The sequence below is a fragment of the Suricata suricatta genome, chromosome 5 (genome assembly GCF_006229205.1).
Source record: "Suricata suricatta isolate VVHF042 chromosome 5, meerkat_22Aug2017_6uvM2_HiC, whole genome shotgun sequence".
Classification (NCBI taxonomy): domain Eukaryota; kingdom Metazoa; phylum Chordata; class Mammalia; order Carnivora; family Herpestidae; genus Suricata; species Suricata suricatta.
The window spans coordinates 83,042,416-83,062,319 of record NC_043704.1 but is presented as its reverse complement, the minus strand read 5'-3'; the positions used below and the strand labels follow the sequence as shown (position 1 = coordinate 83,062,319).

The following is a 19,904-nucleotide window of genomic DNA, read 5'->3' as shown; positions in this document are numbered from 1 at the left end:
ATTACACAATGACCCAGCAATTGCACTACTAGGTATTTATCCAAGGGATGCAGGTGTACTGTTTTGAAGGGGCACATATACCCCAATGTTTATGGCAGTGCTATTGACACCAGCCAAAGTATGGAAAGAGCCCAAATGTCCATCAATAGATGAATAGATAAAGAAGATATGGTGTGTGTGTGTGTGTGTGTGTGTGTGTGTGTGTGTTTGTATGTATGTATAATGGAGTATTACTTGGCAATCAAAAAGAATGAAATCTTGTCATTTGCAACAACTTGGGTGGAACTAGAGGGTAATATGCTAAGCAAAATTAGAGAAAGACAAATATCCTATGACTTCACACATATGTGGAATTTAAGATGCAAAACAGATGAACATAAGGGAAGGGAAGCAAAAATAATACAAGAACAGAGAGGGGGACAAAACATAGGAGACCCTTAAATATAGAGAACAAACCGAGGGTTTTTGGACGGGTTGTGGGGGAGGGGCTAAATATGTAAGAGGCATTAAGGAAGACACTGTTGGAATAAGCACTGGGTGTTACACATAGGGGATGACTCACTGGATTCTACTCTTGAAATCATTATTGCACTATATGCTAACTAACTTGGATGTAAATAAATAAATTAATTTAATTTAATTTAAAAATAAAATAAAATAAAAATAACAGAGAGGGATGAAATCCATAAGATACTCTTAATTATAGAGAACAAACTGAGGGTTGCTAGAGGGGAGGTGGGTTGGGGGAAGGGACTAAATGAGTGATTGGCAGTAAGGAGTGCACTTGTGATGAGCACTGGGTATTATATGTAAGTGATGAATCACTAAATTCTACTTTTGAAACCAATATACACTATATGTTAATTAACTTGAATTTAAATAAAATCTTGGAAAGAAAAAGTTTTTTTAAAAAATGGGCAAGAGGACTTCTGAAAAAATGGTAGAATAGGAAGATTCTGAGCTCACCTCATCCCACAGACACACCAAGATAACAGCCACCCTCACTGCACCTAACACAGAAAACCCAAAGACTCTCAGAATGGACTTTCCACAGCTAATAGCGAGGAGGCCACATAGAAGGAGGTAGGAGGGGCAGAGATGCAACCGGGAACCAAACTTCCCAGGTGAGTTAACCACAGTCAGCAGTGACACCATTAGCATGGAGAAAGGAGAGGACCAGACCCTATACTGGGCACCCCAAGCATAGGGGACCTGCACTGGGAAGACAAGTCCTATAATATTTGGCTTTGAAAAACAGTGGAGCTTAACTTTGTGACTTTGTACAATCAGTAGGGTTTAACTCCAGGTACTGTAAAAATAAGCAGGCTTAGTTCTGGGAGAGACAGTGGCAATAGAAAAGAGAGTCCTCACCCTTTAAAGAGCCAGCATAGCCAAAAACCCAGCTGAGATATAGTATAGAAGCAGCAGTCTGAAAAGTGCCTGGGATATACGAAAAGGAGATTTATTTAGTAATGTCCCTGCACTGGAGGGGCAAGGACCTATAGGTGACTTTTTCTAGAACAAAAGACGCCATCTCGCCCACCACTACCCCAGCCTAGATAGCCAGACAGGATGGGAACCAGCTCAAATACTCTCCGATAGCTTGCTAATACCGCACACACCACTCCTGCATTCTCCTGCAGATCCACCTCATCCAACCCACCCCACTCCACAGGCATCCCTCCCAAGTGGCTCCTGCCAAAGATACATCCTGCAAGCAGCCCCCAGCAGGGACCAATGCCACACCAAAGTGACTCCTGCCCTGGGGAGAGAGGAAGATAACCATGCATATCAGTGTAACTACAGTCCCAGCAGATGGAACTGGGGGCAGATATCTGGTCTGCCTGCCAGCCCCACCCACTAACAAAGCTCTCTGGGCTCTCACGGGACCTCTTCTTCATAAGGCTACTACTTCAAAAGCAAGAAACATAGCTGATTTTCCTAACACATAGAAACAGACCCAGAGAGTTAGATAAAATAAAAAGATAGGATTATGTCCCATGTGAAAGAACAGGACAAAACCACATCAAAAGAGTTAAATGAAACAGAGATAAATAATATGCCTAATAAGGAATTCAAAGTAATGGTCATAAAAAATACTTGCTGTACTTGAGAAAATAGTGGAGGATCTCACTGAGATCCTTAACAAAGAGATAGAAAATATTAAAAAGAACCAATCAGAGAAGATCCTGGGTGACTTAGTCAGTTAAGCATCTGATTCTTGGTTTCAGTTCAGGTCATGATCTCAGGGTTTATGGGTTCAAATCCCATGTCAGGATTCTCTCTCTCTCCCTCTCTCTCTCTCTCTCTCTCTGCTCCTCCCCTACTTACTCCCTCTGTCTCCCTCTCAAAATAAATAAATAAACTTAAAAAATAAAAATAAAAAAAGAAACAATCAGAGATGAAGAACTCAATAACTGAAATTAAAAATATACTAGACAAGGGAAGCCTGGATGGCTCAATCAGTTAAGCATCTGACTTCAGCTCAGGTCATGATCTCACAATTCATGAGTTTGAGCCCAATGTTGGGCTTGGTGCTGACAGCTCAGAGCCTGGAGCCTGCTTCAGATTCCGTGTTTCACTTTCTCTTTGTCCCTCCCCCACTTGCACTCTGTCTCTCTCTCAAAAAAAAAAAAAAAAAAAAAACCACAAAAATTTTTAAAATGTTCTACTACATGTGCCTATAGTTTGAGGGACTGAGAGATTTTTAAAAGGTGCTTTTAAGTTTACAATTGAAAGTATGATAGGTGAAAAATCAACATACATTACCACAAACAGAAGTAACTAAGACAGTATCAGGATTTTATAGATGGTCCTTCTCTCCTTAGTAGAGATGCACCACATGAAAAGAAGGGCATAAATCACATATGTATCTGTTTACACATTATCTCTTTGAGAGGTGTGTTTTATGCACAACCACGGAAACACATATGACATTTGGTCAAATGCCCCTACTCCAAATCTTTTTGAGTGACAAGAAACAATTGACTAGTCTTTATCTGTGAAAGGGAAGAAGCTTATGAGGATTATGAAAAGTTCATTCATTTCTTGTAAGTCACCTATTCCACAATGTTAATTATTATTTGGTTCAGGAAAACAGAATAAGAAACTCATGGCTCACAGTTCTCTTAAACACTAAAATATTTCAAAATAAGTATTTAAAATAGAACAGGAAATACATTTTGTGTCTGGTTAACATCCAAAGTATAGTGAGAAAGTACTTTAGGAAATTTGATTATTAATATAAAATGAAACCAAAAGAGGGAAAATAAAAGTGGAAAAAGAAATAGAAAAATCCCGTATCTGAGATGGTCAATTTTCACTGGGATGGATTAAATATTTTCTCAGAGAAATTTCAATTAAAGTGAGATTTTTTTATTTGTTTTGAACAGATAATATATGTATGAGATAATAAATTTAAACAGAAAAAGAATCTACCTAGATAGAAAATAGTCTTCCTCTCACCCCTATCCCCAGACCCCCAGTTCTACATCTGGAAGGTAGCCACTTCAACCAGTTTCTTAATATCTTATACAACCTTTCCAAGCTGACCTATACAAATTCAATTACATACACGCCTCTCCTATTTTATTCAAATGGAAGTATATTATCCATACTAGTTCCCCCTTATTCTTACCCCACTGAAAAATATGTCTTAGTTGACTTAAAATTTATTTATTTATTTATTTTGCCACCTACTTTGTAATTTACTCTTTCTTGAAAGTATCTTGCATTCATGATGGATGCTTTCTGGGTTTTGCCAAACATTTTAATTTTAAATGTTAAATTATTTTTTTACATGCAAATAATGTGAAGTTTCCCCCACACACTGATAATGACCTAAAACTTAAAGTATCAGCAGGAACTCTTTAATTCCTAACATAAACACATATATTTGTATATGTACATACAGAGAGATATACATATTATATCTAATGATAATAAATAAGGAACAAGGGAAACCCAACAGACTCCACCAAAAGTCTGCTAGAACTGATACATGAATTGAGCAAAGCTGCAGGGTACAAAATCAACGTACATAAATCAGTTGCATTTTTATACACCAATAATGAAGCAACAGAAAGAGAAATCAAGAAACTGTCCCATTCACAACTGCACCAAAAACCATAAAATACCTAGGAATAAACCTAACCAAAAATGTAAAAGATCTGTATGCTGAAAACTATAGTAAATGTATGAAGGAAACTGAAGAAGACACAAAGAAATGGAAAAATATTCCATGCTCATGGATTGGAAGAATAAATATTGTTGAAATGTCAATACTACCCAAAGGATTCCACACATTCAATGCAATACCAATCAAAATTGCATGAGCATTCTTCTCAAAGCTAGAACAAACAATCCTAAAATTTGTATGGAACCAGAAAATACCCTGACTAGCCAAAGCAATCCTGAAAAAGAAAACCAAGTGCGGTGCCTGGGTGGCTCAGTTGGTTGAGCATCCAGCTTTGGCTCAGGTCATGATCTCATGGTTTGTGGGTTTGAGCCCCACATCAGGCTCTGTGCTGACAGCTAGCTCAGAGCCTGGAGCCTGTTTTTGGATTCTGTGTATGTGTGTGTGTGTCTCTCTCTCCCCACTGACCTTCCCCTGCTCATGCTTGCTCGCTCTCTCTCTCTCTCTCTCTCTCTCTCTCTCTCTCTCTCTCTCAAAAGCAAATAAAACATTAAAAAAAAAAGAAAAAGAAAAAGGAAACCAAAGCTGGAAGCATCACAATCCCAGACTTCAAGATGTATTACAAAGCTGTAATCATCCAGACAGTATAGTATTGGCACAAAAACAGACACATAGACCAGTGGAATAGAAGAGAGAACCCAGAGTTGAACCAACAAATGCATGGCCAACTAATCTTTGACAAAGAAAGAAAGAGTATCCAATGGAAAAAAGACAGACTCTTTGACAGATGGTGCTGGGAGAACTGGACAGCAACATGGAGAAGAATGAAACTAGACTACTTTTGTACACCATGCACAAAAATAAACTCAAAATGGATGAAGACCCTAAATGTGAGACAGGAAACCATCAAAACCCTAGAGGAGAATGAGGAAACACCCTCTTGACCTCAGCCACAGCAATTTCTTATTCAACACATCTCCAAAAACAAAGAAATCAAAAGCAAAAATGAACTATTGGGACCTCGTCCAGATTAAAAGCTTCTGCACGGCAAAGGAAACAATCAACAAAACTATTAGGCAACCAGTGGAATGGGAAAAGATAGTTGCAAATGGCATATCAAATAAAGGACTAGTATCCAACATCTATAAGGAACTCACCAAACTCTACACCTGAAAAACAAATAATCCAGTGAAGAAATGGGCAGAAGACATGAATAGACACTTCTCTAAAGAAGACATCCAAATGGCTAACAGACACATGAAGCAATGCTCAACGTCACTAATCATCAGAGAAATACAAATCAAAACCACACTGAGATACCACCTCATGCCAGTCAGAGTGGCTAAAATGAACAAATCAGGAGATGCTGGTGAGGATGTGGAGAAACGGAGACCCTCTTACACTGTTGGTGGGAATGCAACCTGGCACAGCCACTCTGGAAAACAGTGTGGAGTTTCCTCAAAAAATTAACAACAGAATTCCCCTATGACCCAGCAATAGCACTGCTAGGGATTTATTCAAGGGATACAGGAGTGCTGATGCATAGGGGCACATGTATCCCACTGTGCATAGCAGCACTGTCGACAATAGCCAAATCATAGAAAGAACCTAAATGTCCATCAACTGACGAATAGATGAAGAAAATATGGTTTATATATACAATGGAATACTACATGGCAATGAGAAAGAATGAAATCTGGCCATTTGTAGCAACATGGATAGAACCTGAGGGTATTATGCTAAATGAAATAAGGCAGAGAAAGACAGATACCATATGTTTTCACTCATATGTGGATCAGGAGAAACTTAACAGAAAACCATGGGGGGTGGGGAATAGTTCCAGAGAGGGAGGGAGGCAAACCATAAGAGACAAGTCTTAAGTACTGAGAACAAACTGAGGGTTTGATGAGGGGGGTGGAGAGGGGGAAAATTGGTGATTGGCATTGAGAAGGGCACTTGTTGGGACGAACACTGGGTGTTGCATGGAAACCAACTTGACAATAAACTATATTAAAAACAAAACAAAATACCTATTAAAAAAGGGAGAAGGGAAAGTTCTAGCTTATCGTAGAAAACCAACTTCTGATTAGTACATGTTCAAAGAGTATTGTAGTTGGGAAATCATTATTTTGCAATCAATTTAATAAAGATTGTTCCAGGCAAAAATTATCAATAGATATTAAATATATGTTAGATATTAAATATTGAGAAGAATCTACTGAGGAGCAGGATATTTTATGGTCTTAAAGCACTTCTCCAAAGATTCTGCATTTGTTGCAATGGAAACATATTACATTTGGGAAAATGGAGAACACCTTGACTAGGGGGTCAAAATAATGTTAGTGGTGAGGGGGTAGATGAACACTGTATATCTCCACATGTGATGCACTGAGAAGGACAGGACATCACTTAAGTAGTATTCCGGCTAGGAATGCATAACCTGGATCAAATCCTGAGGAATCATCACATGAGCCCCAAATAGGTAAGTTTAATTTTTTAAGGGATTGCATTCTTCACAATGTCACAAAAGACAAAGAAAGACTGTGGAAACATTTCAGATTAAAAGAAATTCAAGAGACATGACAACTATATATATTGTCTGATTCTAAACTAGATCCTGTCATACAAATACAAATATCTATATCTATATATATATCACATACATGTATTATATATTTATATATATTTATATGCAAATTTGTCTCTATATATTATAAATAGAGATATATATTTCTATATGTATTACATTAAAGAGAGGAAAAGAGAAATGTATATATCTATAGTCATTTATAAATAATATAGAGAAAGAAGCAAATAATAAATAATAAAGCAAATGGGGATAAAATGTTGAAATAGGTAAATAAGTCTTGGTAAAGGGCATAATATGATCTTTGTACTAATCTTATTTTTTTCAAATGTTTATTTTATTTATTTGTCAGAGAAAGAGAGAGTGCAAGCAGGAGAGGGGAAGAGAGAGAGGGAGAGAATCTCAAGCAGGCTCCACACTGTCAGTACAGAGCCCAAGGCAGGGCTTGAACCCATGAATCATGAGATCATGACTTGAGTCTCAAACAAGAGTTGGATGCTTAACTGACTGAGCCACCCAGGCACCCCAATCTTACTTTTGAAGTTTTTCTGAGTTTGAAATTATTCCAACTAAACAAAAAATAACACCAAAAATATGTATTAGAAATTCTGTCATTACAGATTCATCTTATCTATTTTCCCCTTTTTTGTTTTTCCTTTTCAATTGAGATATAATTTACATCAATAAAATGCACAGGTAAGAGTATAAGTCAATTCGTTCTGACAAATGTATACACACATGTAACACCATCCTAATCGAGACCCTCCTTCCAATCAATTTCCACTACCCGTTACCCATAACAGCAGCCACCATTGAGATTTTCTAACATCATAGCTTAGTTTTGCCTCTTCTTAAACTTTATGTAAAAAGAATCACAGAACATATATTCCTTAGTGTTTAATTTCTTTCTTTCAAAAGAATATTTTGGAGATGCAGCCATGCTGTTATATATATCAATATTCATTCTTTTTTAATGCTTAATATCATTGCATGATGTGAATATGTCACAATTTCTTTATCCATTCACCTGTTCATGGACATTCTTGTACATGTCTCTTTATGGGCACATGTTTTCATTTCTCTTGGTTGGGTCATAGGTTAGGTATGTGTTAACTGCCAACTGTTTCACTGTGGTTATATCATGACCTATCTCGTTTGATGGCTACAAAGTATTTAACTGATTGTGTAAACCATTATTTAATCACTCCCCTTTTGTTGGTCATTATGGTGTTTCCAAGCATTTATCATTACAAAAATTTTGCAATGAATATCATTATATATGCAGATTTATGCACATGTGTGAGAATATCTGTAGAATAACTTCCATAGGAAGGTCAAAGGGTGTGTACACTTTAATTTTTGAGAACTGCTGCCAATTAGTCCTTTATATTGATCATTACCAACTTCATTCCAATCACAAAGTATGAAAGTGTCTGTTTTCCTTTAAGGATATAACATGTTGGTTTTATTTTTATTCTGTAGTCACCCATATTTGTGTCACTCCATATTTTAGACCCTTATTTTCTTTTGTCTGCACTCTTACAATATCTCTTCCTCTTTCAATCACTTTCTTGTTAGACCATTACCCAAGTCTCTGTAAAACCTTCAGTGATCCCCATTGCCTACTGAATAAAACCCAGACTTTTTATACTTACACTGAAAACCTACTCCATGTTCTCTATTTTTTTCCTTCCAATTATCTTATATACATTCCAACAAAAATGGGGCTTCACCAGGGACCTCACATGAAGTGTGTACTTCCTGCCTCTGTGTCCTTACACATGATATTCCCTCTGCCCAGAATGCCCTCCTCTCTCTGCCTGTAGAGTCTTACCTTCCTTAAACTCAGCTCAAATAATATCTTCTCCACAGGCCCTGACCAAAAAGCAGACAATGAAAAGTTATGCTTACCGGCACTTTCATTTTAAATTCATCTCGATAGTACTTAATGCCAATGTCAGTGAAAGTCCTCTGGATAAAGCGAGATGGACGAAGGATGAATATGAGCTGCAAGTTTCCTGGAAATGCTACCTAGAAGGATCATGGAAAATGTCAGGGCAACTGTCACATCCATTGGCCTCCTCTTACCCAAGATCACAGAGAGGAAAGTTTAAGTAGCCACCATAGATGCCAAAGAATTAGAATATACGTTACAGAATTTCAGAGCTTAAAGAAATAGCATTGAATAATCCAAACCCCTCTTTAAAAATCATACCAAATCAAAAAATGAAAAAAATCGGAAAATAATGAAAGTATACATTAAAAAAAGAAAAACACCAAAACCACCCATGATCTCATAGCCATTTTTAATATTTCAATCTAATTATGTACAGGCTATTTTCTCTGCTGAAATGTCTTTATCATGGTTAAACTCATACTGTAGAAATATTTTGCAACTTGCTTTTTCACTTAATATAATATCATGAGCTTTTATTTCTGTTATTAAAAATTCTTTGGAAATATTCTTTTTCATGGGTGCACAATTTATTTAACCAATCCCTTATTGCTAATGATTGAGGTTTTTCCATACTTTTATAATTATAAATAACACTGAAATGAACATCTTTATTTGTATTTTGGAACATTTTCTTAGGAGAGTTTCCCAAATGAATTATTGAGTCAAAGACTTAGCATTTTAAATGGTTCCTGATGCATATTACTGTCAAGTTGCTTTCAGGAAGCATTGCCTTCACCTTGAGGCAAGGCCCTGAGAAATAAGATAACTCAGATTCATTTAACAACTTAATGGCACAACTGACATTCCTAGTCTCCCATTGCTCATGGCTTTCTCCCAGTGGTTCTCAAAAGGAACCTCCTAAGGTGCTTAAAGGTGTTAAAAAGCTAATCTGGTCTTTACCCTGGAATATTCTGATTCACTAGAGCTGGGATAAGGCTCATGTACCTATATTCAACAAGCACCTGAAGATTCTGATTGGAAGCCAGGTTTGGGAATCCCTGAACTATAGTATCTTCTATGCATAACATGATAATGTAATTCTTGAACAAATTAGGCTCAAATATTAGATTATTCAAGGATTGTCAATGGACCCTGGGAAACCAGAACTCTCTTGAGGCCAGTCCTCTAAAATAGTCCTGGGCACTGCCAAGTATCTAAATTTTCAGAGAATGAACCACAAAATAAATCCTGTAGCCAAAACGAAACCAAAGGAACAAAATAATCCATACACAAAGCAAAGGAAGTCTTCCTTTCCCCCATCTTTGAAATGCAAGCTCTTAAACAGAAGAATTTTTTATTTTGTTATGTCCTGACAGGACAAATGGCTGAGACACTATTTGTATTTCTGGCTCTAGATCTGAAACTCTGCAGTATGTGCATGTTTGCATGTGTGACGGCCTCTGTAAGTAGGCCTAAGTGAGGCTTATAAGTCCCTCTCTCATCCCAGCCTCTACACGCACATTGCCACCCTACCATGTCCCATCCTCTTCATCCAGTCCCAACTGCCCTAGGCAACCTGTGCTTTCGTGGAAATGGTGGTATGGCTGCTCAGAGGTGTTTCTGCCTGCTCGTGTGGCTGAGTTCCCTGGTCTGAGGTCCCTAAGGAGAGAAAGGATACATCTACTTGCTGAAAGGCAACACAGAGGGATCCAAATCAGACTAATTAAATGAAAAAGGAAACTCATCCAAGGTTATACAGTTTCATACCAAAAGCAAGCAGATGTCATATTTTGTCTGTTTTTCCCCGTGTCTTTCAATATGTGAAAAACTAATTTGATTACTGAAATGAAGACTGGCTTACACTGGGTGGCTCCTCACCCCCCAAAGCAAATCCCAAGACAAGGATCTGGGTATAGAGTTTATTGAGGAGGTGATCCCAGGAAACATGGTGAAACAGTGGGGGAAGGTGAGAACGTGGTAACTAGAGAGACAATATATCAAGGGAGGCACTGCTGTGAGCTAAAAAGAGTCTGGATCCTCTGAGATACTGTGTGGTACATATCTCAGAATTGTCCCACTGAGAGGGGTGCAGAAGCTGGGGTATTTATCCATCAATTCCCATAACTCAGTAGTTGGTTAGTCCTGGGTCATTAACTTTCCAGCACTTCCAACCTGCCCCTCTTCTGTGACCAGAGAGGTCAATAAAGGTAGATTCAGGAAGCTTTGGACATGCTCAGAAATTGTCTGCAGTGACTAGCAAGTGGCAGAGGGGACATGGATGTGACACACAGCCTCTGCTACAAAGACCTTCCCAAAACATTGCATAAAACAACTGCCTTTTCCTGTGACTTTGCCATGAAATACTTGAGCAATTTAAATTCCTTTTATAATAACAGCACAAAAATGAGTACTTACAGCGATTCGTGTCAATGATGCTTTTATGGAGCTCCACTTGTCCCTTCGTCGGTCAATAACAACGACGAATCCGATGCTGGCAGCCTCCACACTGCAAAAAAAGGGTGGTCAGTATCAGAGCCCAGGTGAGCACATGGGTTCTGGGTGTCTCCCTCAGCAGTATATTCTCCAGCCTCCGGCACTCCAGGTTCACATGTAAACACACTCATTGTCCTTCCCTGACAAAGGAACCAACTTCCTCTCCTCATCTCAGCCTGGCAGCCTTAACAAAACAGAAACACTTGGCATCTCAAACCCTCTCAAGGGCTCTGTTTATGGCTGGCAAGTGTCTGAAACACCCAAGGAGCACATGTGCTCATACCAGAAGGAAAATGCACATGTCAGTTAGGCATCACACATCCCAGTGTATGCTGAGGACCTCAAGGTTGAACTCTGTTGCCTTTCCACTCCCAAAACTGACATTCAGGGAGCTATCAATATACTTCCATAGGAATCAGTCCTAGAGGTGTTCAGAAATAACACATATCTATGGGGAAAACAACCCCCTTCCGATGCCCGGCAATACACAGCCAGCAAATTATATCCACAAGAAATTATATTTTCACTAAGAACCAAAGGATGCTGTTTGGCCCCTCCTGAATCCCTACAAAATTCTTTTAAGCTAAAGTCCCAAAAATGAAAACATATTTCTTCTCTCCCCTTTGGGAGGAACTATGATACACAGGAAAGAGCAAAGGCTTTGGATTCTAGTGGCTCAAGTCCTAATGCTGCCACTTACTAGCACTGTGACACTGGTGAAATCCTCTAACCTCTCTAAAACTCATTTTTCCCTAACTGTAAAATGAAAATAATATGACCAATAATCAAGTCATTAAAAGCATAAATTCTGAAGCCAGACTGCCTAGGTTTGAAGGCTGAGTCCCACCATTTACATACTGTGTATGGGGATGGAGGGAAGAGTTACTTAGCCTCTACAGTTTCTAAAATGCCCCATTTGTAAAGTACGAACAAAAATAGTACCTATTTGTATGGCTGATGTGAGGATTAAATGAGTATGTATAACAAAAACTTACAAAAAGCTCAAAATAATGCCTGGCACCTGGCATATATACATTGTGTTTATATTAATATTATGATTATTTCTTATGTACTTGTCGTGGCAATGAAAAGAGATCAAGTATGTGAAAAGTAGATGGTCTCTAGTAAATCTTTAATAACTTTCTAATATTGGGTAAAAGATGCCTTAAAATGTGCCTATAAGTGGATAAGGCAGAAGATCTAAGCAAATATGGTAAGAAAACACAAGTAGCTGATCTGGGGTATACATTACTGAGCCGGTGCCTTATCACAGTTCCACTATGACCCAGGTTCTCCCACAGGAACATTTCCCAGGCCACAGTACAAGAAGGAGTGGTCTCAGAGGCAGAGACTGGAAATTATAGAAGCAAAAGTAGCCAGAACTTGAGGAGGGTGGCTGTGAAGAAGGAAAGCCTCAGAGAGGGAACCCCAGAAATCCTCATGGAAGTTCTCCTTTAATCCTTGGCCAACTCTTAGGTCCCACTATTTCAGGCAAGATTCCAGGAGGATGACAGAGAATAGCAACTACACATACGAGAACTGATGAAAAGTTACAAAGTTTACATAGTTCTGGGGAAAGACAATTGACATTGGGCCCAACCAGAATAGACAGACTTTGATGAGCACTCTGGACCTTCAGGTGAAACTCCAGAAAGGCCACACTTTAGGATAAATGAAACATCATAGGAATTGCCATAGGATTAAGGCTACACTCTAGGAGTATGGACAAAAAGAATGGACTTGCCCCCAAGAAAACCTAAAACCAGATCTCAAAAAGATCAAGGTGATCTATCAGTAATTAACTTCCTCCCAGATCAAAACTCAATGCTCTCTGTAAGTAGATACACCTCTATAATGTATCATCTACAATATTCAGCATAAAATAAAAAATTAATAGAGACAAAACAAAGCAAGAAGGAAAAAATAATTAAGAGATAAAATAGTCAAGAACTAAAGACTCAAAGATATGCCTGCTTTCAGCAGACAACTTTAAAATAATTATGATCAATATGTTAAGAAAAATAATTATGATCCATAATGCATTATTTCAGCTGAGAATCAGAAACTATAATAATCAAATGGACTTCCTAAAATTACAAAACACCATGGGCACAAGGATGGTCCAGCTGGTTAAGTGTTCAACTTTAGCTCAGATCATGATCTTGCAGCTTGTGGATTCGAGCCCGCATCAGGCTCTGTGCTGACCGCTCAGAGCCTGGAGCCTGCTTCAGATTCTGTGTCTCCCTCTCTCTCTGCCCTTCCACCCCAAAATAAATAAACAACACCAGTCTTTGAAATTAAGAACTGGATTTGTTAAACAGCAGCTTGAACACAGCAGAAGACAAGATATGTGAAACTGAAAACATGTCACTGAAAATACTCAATCTGAAACACAGAGAAGGAGAAAAGAGGAAAGAATATAATGCAAGAATGTAAAAGAGAAGTAGAACATGAACAGAAAGAAAGGAGAGGATGATACAGAAAGAACATTTTAATTAAAACAATATTTTAAAAAATTAACAATGAAGAGTTTTCCATATCTGATCAAAGGCATCATCATAGATTCAAGCAGCTCTTCTAATACCAAGCAGAATAAATACAAAGAAAACTTCATCCAGGCATAACAGAGCCAAGTGGCTCAAAATTTAAGATAAGAAAAAACCCAGCATCCAGCAAAACAATATATATATATATATATATATATATATATATATATATATATTACTTCCAGAAGATTAACATTAAAAATTATCACTGACTTTTCAACGGAAATGATGGAAGCTACAATCCAATGGAATATCTTTAGAGTAGTAACCTGAATAAAACGACCCATTTAACATCCCATCCCAGCTGAAAATTCATTTTATTTTTTTATTTTTTATGTATTTCTTAGTTTTTTCATATATATATAATTTATTGTCAAATTAGCTAACATACAGAGTATACAATGTGCTCTTGGCTTTGGGGGTAGAATCCCATGATTCATCACTTATATGCAACACCCAGTACTCATCCCAACAAGTGCTCTCCTCAATGCCCAGCAACCATTTTCCTCTCCCCCGCTCGGCCCTCCCATCAACCATCAGGTTTTTCTCTGTTTTTAAGAGTCTCTTATGGTTTGCCTCCCTCAGTTTGTAACTTTTTTTTCCTTCCCTTCCCCCATGGTCTTCTGTTAAGTTTTTCAAATTCTACATATGAATGAGAACATGTGACACCTGTTTTTCTCTGACTGACTTATTTCGTTTAGCATAATACCCTCCAGTTCCATCCACATCATTGCAAATGGCAAGATTTCATTCTTTTTCATTGCCAAGTAGTATTCCAGTGTGTGTGTGTGTGTGTGTGTATACATCACATCTTATTTGCCCATTTTTAAAAATGAAGATGGAATAAGGATATTTCCAGACAACCAAAGCTGAGAGAATTTATTGCCAGAGGACATTCACTTCAAGAAATGTTCAAGGATGTTCTCCAGCCTGAATAAAGTTGGAAGCATGAAAGTAGAAGAAAAATAAACAGCCTGGAAAGGAGATTCAGCTCCTGATTAGTAAGACTTAAATTCTTATTAAAAAAAAAACTACTAGAGAGTATAATGCTGAGTGAAATAAGTTAGTCAGAGAAAGACAAATACCATATGACTTTACTCATATCTGGAATTTAAGAAACAAGACAAATGAGAAAAGGGGATAAAAGCGAGAGGCAAACCAATAAACAGATTCTTAACTATAGAGAACACATGCATGGTTACCAGAGGGGGGAATGCAGGAAACAGGTGAGGGGAATTAAGGCTGGCACTCGTGATGAGCACAGAGTGATACATGGAAGTGTTGAATCACTCTCTTGTACACCTGAAACAAATATTACACTGTATGTGAACTATTCTGGAATTTGATCAAAAACTTAAAAAAAATACCTTCATGGAAGCTTGCTGGGCAGAGGTTAGGAGCTGTACAATAAATGCTGACCCCTCTTCAGTTTAGTTACTTTTCTTTATTGTCCAAAACATTGATTGTAACACTGAGGTTTACTGACATTTGGGATGCAGGGTGAGATTAAGGTGTTTATAGAGCAGTTGGTGCAACAACAACAAACTGGCTAAATTAAAAACTTCCATTTGTTCTTAAAGATATTAGAGAACTCTGAAGATGAAGAAAGCTTCCATAGTGAGCAAATACTTGAAGAGGCTTTCATTTGAAGTGGTTGTTGCTTATTCAGGTAATAGGTAAAATGAATGTCTCTGAAAAAAAATAATCCCACAGAGAAACCTAAATCCACAAAAGGAATGAAGAGCGCTGTAAACATTACATATGTGGATAAATATTAACTGTGTTTTTATTTTCACTAAAAGACTTGACTATTAAAAGTGAAAACAATATTTAAGTTATTATTAAATATATTACATACATAAAAGATTACATACTATAACACTAGAGGAACCGTTGCTTAAAATTCAATCTATTAGATTGGATGTTAATCTATTGGAGATTAAATGGAATACTGAAAATATCTAAATAATTCAAAAGAGAGTAGGTACTGTAGACTAAATGTATCCTTCCAAAATTCTTATAACGTTGTAACTCACAATATGACTGTAATTAGGGATGGAGCCTGCAAGAAGGTGATAAAGGTTAAATAAGGTCATAAGGGTTGATAGAGTTTGTGCCCAAACAACCTTGATCTTAGACTTCTAGCCTCCAGAATTGTGAGAAAACAAATTTTGTTATTTCAGCCATCCAGTCTATGGCAATCTGTTATGGTAGCCAGAGCAGACTAACAGAGCAGGAAAGGAGAAATAAAGAACTAGTCACAAACGGTACAAATAGCAAGATGGTAGATTTAAATCCAACCAATATCAATAATCACATTAGGTGGAAATGGTCTACACTACTCTGCTTAAAAGACATATAATGTTAGAATAAAAATACTTGATTATAAGAGACAATGATTATGTTTTAAATATTGGCACAGAGCTAGAAAGAAAAAGGATGATAAAAGATATGCCATGCAATTACTAATCATACGAAAGCCAGCGTGGCTATATTAACATTAGGAAAAGTAGTGTTCAACACAAGGAGTATTGGCAGAGACATGTGATTCACACTGACCATGTGTCAGTTCATCAGGAAGACACAACAATCCTAAAGGTGTACATTATACTGTAGCATTGCTTCAAAACACGTTAGTAAGAAATTAACAGAACTAAAAGAAAAATAGATAAATCCATAAAGGTAGAGACTTCTGTCTTAGTAACTACAAGCCAGTAAGGACATAGACGTGACTTTGAAGAACTCAACATTCAACAACTGCAGAACAACCATTCTTTTCAAATATACACAGGACGTTTATCAAAATACTCCACTATCCTAGCCCATAAAGCAAATTTCAACAAATTTTTAAATGACTGCAATTGTAGTCACTGCAATTTCAGTGATTTCTGATCACTGTGGAATTAAAATGGAGCTCTATTATTTTTCTCCTTTCTGTTTCATTTCGCTGTTGAGGGGGAGAGGAGTTCTTTCACAATATCCTTCCTTCTTTTTTCTTTGGTTTAATTGTAATTATCTTTTTTTTATCATTGATTTTAAATGTTTTTTCTAATAAAAATATTTATAGCTAAAGCTTTATATCGCTTAAATTTTGATACAGTGTTTTGTTATTATTCATTTAAAATGTTTTCTAATTTCCTTTATGACTTATTCTTTGGTCCATAGACTTTTTTTTAGAGAGAAGGTTGTTCAACTTTCAAATAGTTTGCAATTTTTCTAATCAGTGGTGATAAAAGTGAAAATAGTGGTTTTCTTGAGGGAGTGTGTAAATAAGTGAGAATAAGGCTACAGATATTGATGGGAAAGAAACAGAAAGGAACCTTCACAGTTTGAAGGTTTTTGATGGCTATTACATAGTATATAACCAGGTAAATATACATTGAGCTCTACAGTTGAGATTTATATACTTTACTACATGTAAATTATAACTGTTAAAAAAAAACAAGGAATTAAATGAATTCAAGCTGTGAGAAAGAAAAAATAAAAAATCTAAGAACAAAGATCCATGCTTATCATGTACCCTACATGTGTCTAGCACTGATCAAAGGAGACACAAGAATGATCAAAACTGTTCAGAGTACAACAACAAAACAAAACATAACCAAAAAAACCCCTGATGTTGGTAACAAAAATAAAGGTGCCTAGGTGGCTCAGTCAGTTAAGCATCTGACTTGATTTTGGCTCAGGTTGTAATCTCACGATTCATTATTTCAAGCCCTGAACCAGGCTCTGCACTTATGGTCCAGGGCTTGCTTGTGATTCTCTCTCTCTTTCTCTCTCTCTCTGTCCCTTCATTGCATTCTCTCTCAAAATAAAAAAATAAACTTTAAAAAAACAAAAAACAAAAAAAATAATTTTAGATAATGATACCCACTGTATATTGAGCTCATTATTTGTCAAGCAAATTTATTTTTTATTTCACTTAATCTTGTGCAATAAATATTGCTATCTTCATTTTATAGAAGGTGAAACAAAGGCTGATAGAAATAAAATAACCTGCCTGATGTCACACTAGTGAAATTGTATTTCAAACTCAGAGCTCTCTGATACCGATATTCATGCTCTTAGCCCCAGCCCACTGCTCCCATTCAACTTTGTCTCATAGATCAACTGCTTGCATCTTGTGGCAGGTTTATTTTGTGTATTTTGCTATGGCTAGTGTTTTTCTTTTCTTTAAACCAAATAATCATTGAGTAATAATGTTCTATGGTAACGTCTAGGGCTTGAAAGCCAGGTGGAGTTGGGAAAGGCTCAGCAAATACATATAACCCCTAAACACAGACTGTTCTTTGATCTATGAAATAAGGAGCTGATGCCTGTGTGGCCTCCCCAACCAAACTGAGGGCAAATGCCCCTCACAACAACCCTCTTCTTAGCTCTGTGCAGATCAAGTGCCAGAGCCAGAGCATCTGGTTAAACAGGGTGGGACTTACTGGGAAAATGCCTGTGTACATAAAGGGCTATGTCTTCACACAGTTGTGTATAGACCTTAGTTCAGAAAGAAGAAATAATAAATCATGACAATGATTTTGAATACAGTCCTCTCATATGATAGATATGCTAAACAACATGCAATACTATCAACTACTGTGGGATTGTTTGGTTTTGTTTTTCCACCCTATCTGGCTCAAAAGAAACATCAAAACCTTAACTTAAGTCAAATGCACAGGAAATGGAGTTTCTGGACAATGTATTTCCTTAAGTCACACGTGGCTGTTTTGATCCCCCTTGTTCTTTTTAACACTAAGGTCCTATGATGTGCTAGATACCTGCATAAATGCTATTCAATATAATCGTCACGACCAGGTTGATAATAATAGTTCCACATTAAAGATGAGAAAACTAATCCAGAGATGTTTAAAAAAATAATAATGACTTGCTCAAAGTCACATACCATGTACAGTCAAGATTCAAAGTCTTCAGACTCTGAAATCAATGCTCATGCCACAAAATTCATCCACTCTTGGTATGGAAATACTTTAACACTCTATTTCTTCATTTTCCAATATTAGTAGCTCCTCTGTAACAAATATAACTGAACTGGATTTTTAAATGAGTCAAACCTGACATTTTAAATATTACTAAATATAAGCATAGTTAAAGAGATTGAGATAAATGTGGTCTGACCCCAAAATACAGAAGCTGTTTTGTGGTGGATGTGGTATTTATTCCTTAATTAAGCTCTGGTGTTAATATATTTTCCTATGATTTGCCTTTTTCAGTAAGCTAGGTATAAAAAAATTTTTTGGTTAACTGAAATTTTACCACATTGCTATAAGAACTGAGTCAAATGTAGGGTAACCAGCCCTCCGAATGTGTTCTGAGTAACGTCCTGGGAACCAACACTTTCAGGGCGAAAACACAGTCTCAGAAAAACCAATATAACTTGGTAACCCTAACTCAAATGCCTAATTCCATGCATATGACTGTCCATTGGCATATTGCCATTGGGACTTCTTACTGGAGAAAATTAAACTACTTTTGAGGACCATTTATGCTTGTTGGCAGTTACCCTGTGATCTTACGTGGTTTTAGAAATTCTCTTTTGAATGGAAGTCCTCAAAGTTGTTCCTGATATGGAGTTGAAATAATTAACCTATTTCTTAAAAATATGATTATAATTCAGAAGTACAGGATTCATAAATGCATTCAGCCTTACAGCATTCTCTTGGCATCTAGATCTGTAAAATGGCAGGCTGACACAAATTCATCTCAAGTATTTCTTCCAACTGTAATATTCTTTGACTCTAATTCTGCATACAGTAAAACTCTAGATTGCAAGTAACTTGTTTCGTGAGTGTTCTGGAAGATGACCAAACATTTCTAATAAACTTTAACTTGATAAATGAGTGATGTCTTGCAATTCAAGTACTACGTGATGTTAAATGTCACATGATCACAACTGATCCAATGGTTCTCTCTCTTTCTCTCTCTCTTTCTCTCTCTCTTTCTCCCTCTGTGGAATTGTGGGTGATCATCTTCCATGATTGGATGCTCAGTCTCAGGCCACAGTGTTTGGCAGAATTCAGTGATTTTTATTTTTAGAACACTAGAAGGTGCCCACAACTGACACTAGTGTATGTTTGTCATTTCAAAGCATCAATGGACAGGTTTTTTTTCCATTCAAGAGTAAGCTTAGGAATGCTTTGCTTCATTCTAGGTCAGGCTATCTGCAGATATAGACCCTTTCCTCTGTAGCCTTATTGCCAGTCACATTGAATACCATATATGACAAGAGTTTATTAA

General features: G+C 37.0%; 1 protein-coding gene across 3 annotated transcripts in view; it reads right to left on the bottom strand.

Moving 5' to 3' along the window:
- The window catches only part of MCF2L2 (MCF.2 cell line derived transforming sequence-like 2), a 227,575-nt gene that overhangs the window by 151,935 nt on the left and 55,736 nt on the right, over positions 1-19,904 (bottom strand). For all 3 annotated transcript variants that reach the window (XM_029939799.1, XM_029939801.1, XM_029939800.1), the window contains exons 4-5: positions 11,035-11,125; positions 8,634-8,753 (exon numbers count right to left, since the gene is read on the bottom strand). In XM_029939799.1, the coding sequence (XP_029795659.1) occupies positions 8,634-8,753; positions 11,035-11,125 (211 nt within the window). The remainder of the gene's footprint in view (positions 1-8,633; positions 8,754-11,034; positions 11,126-19,904) is intronic.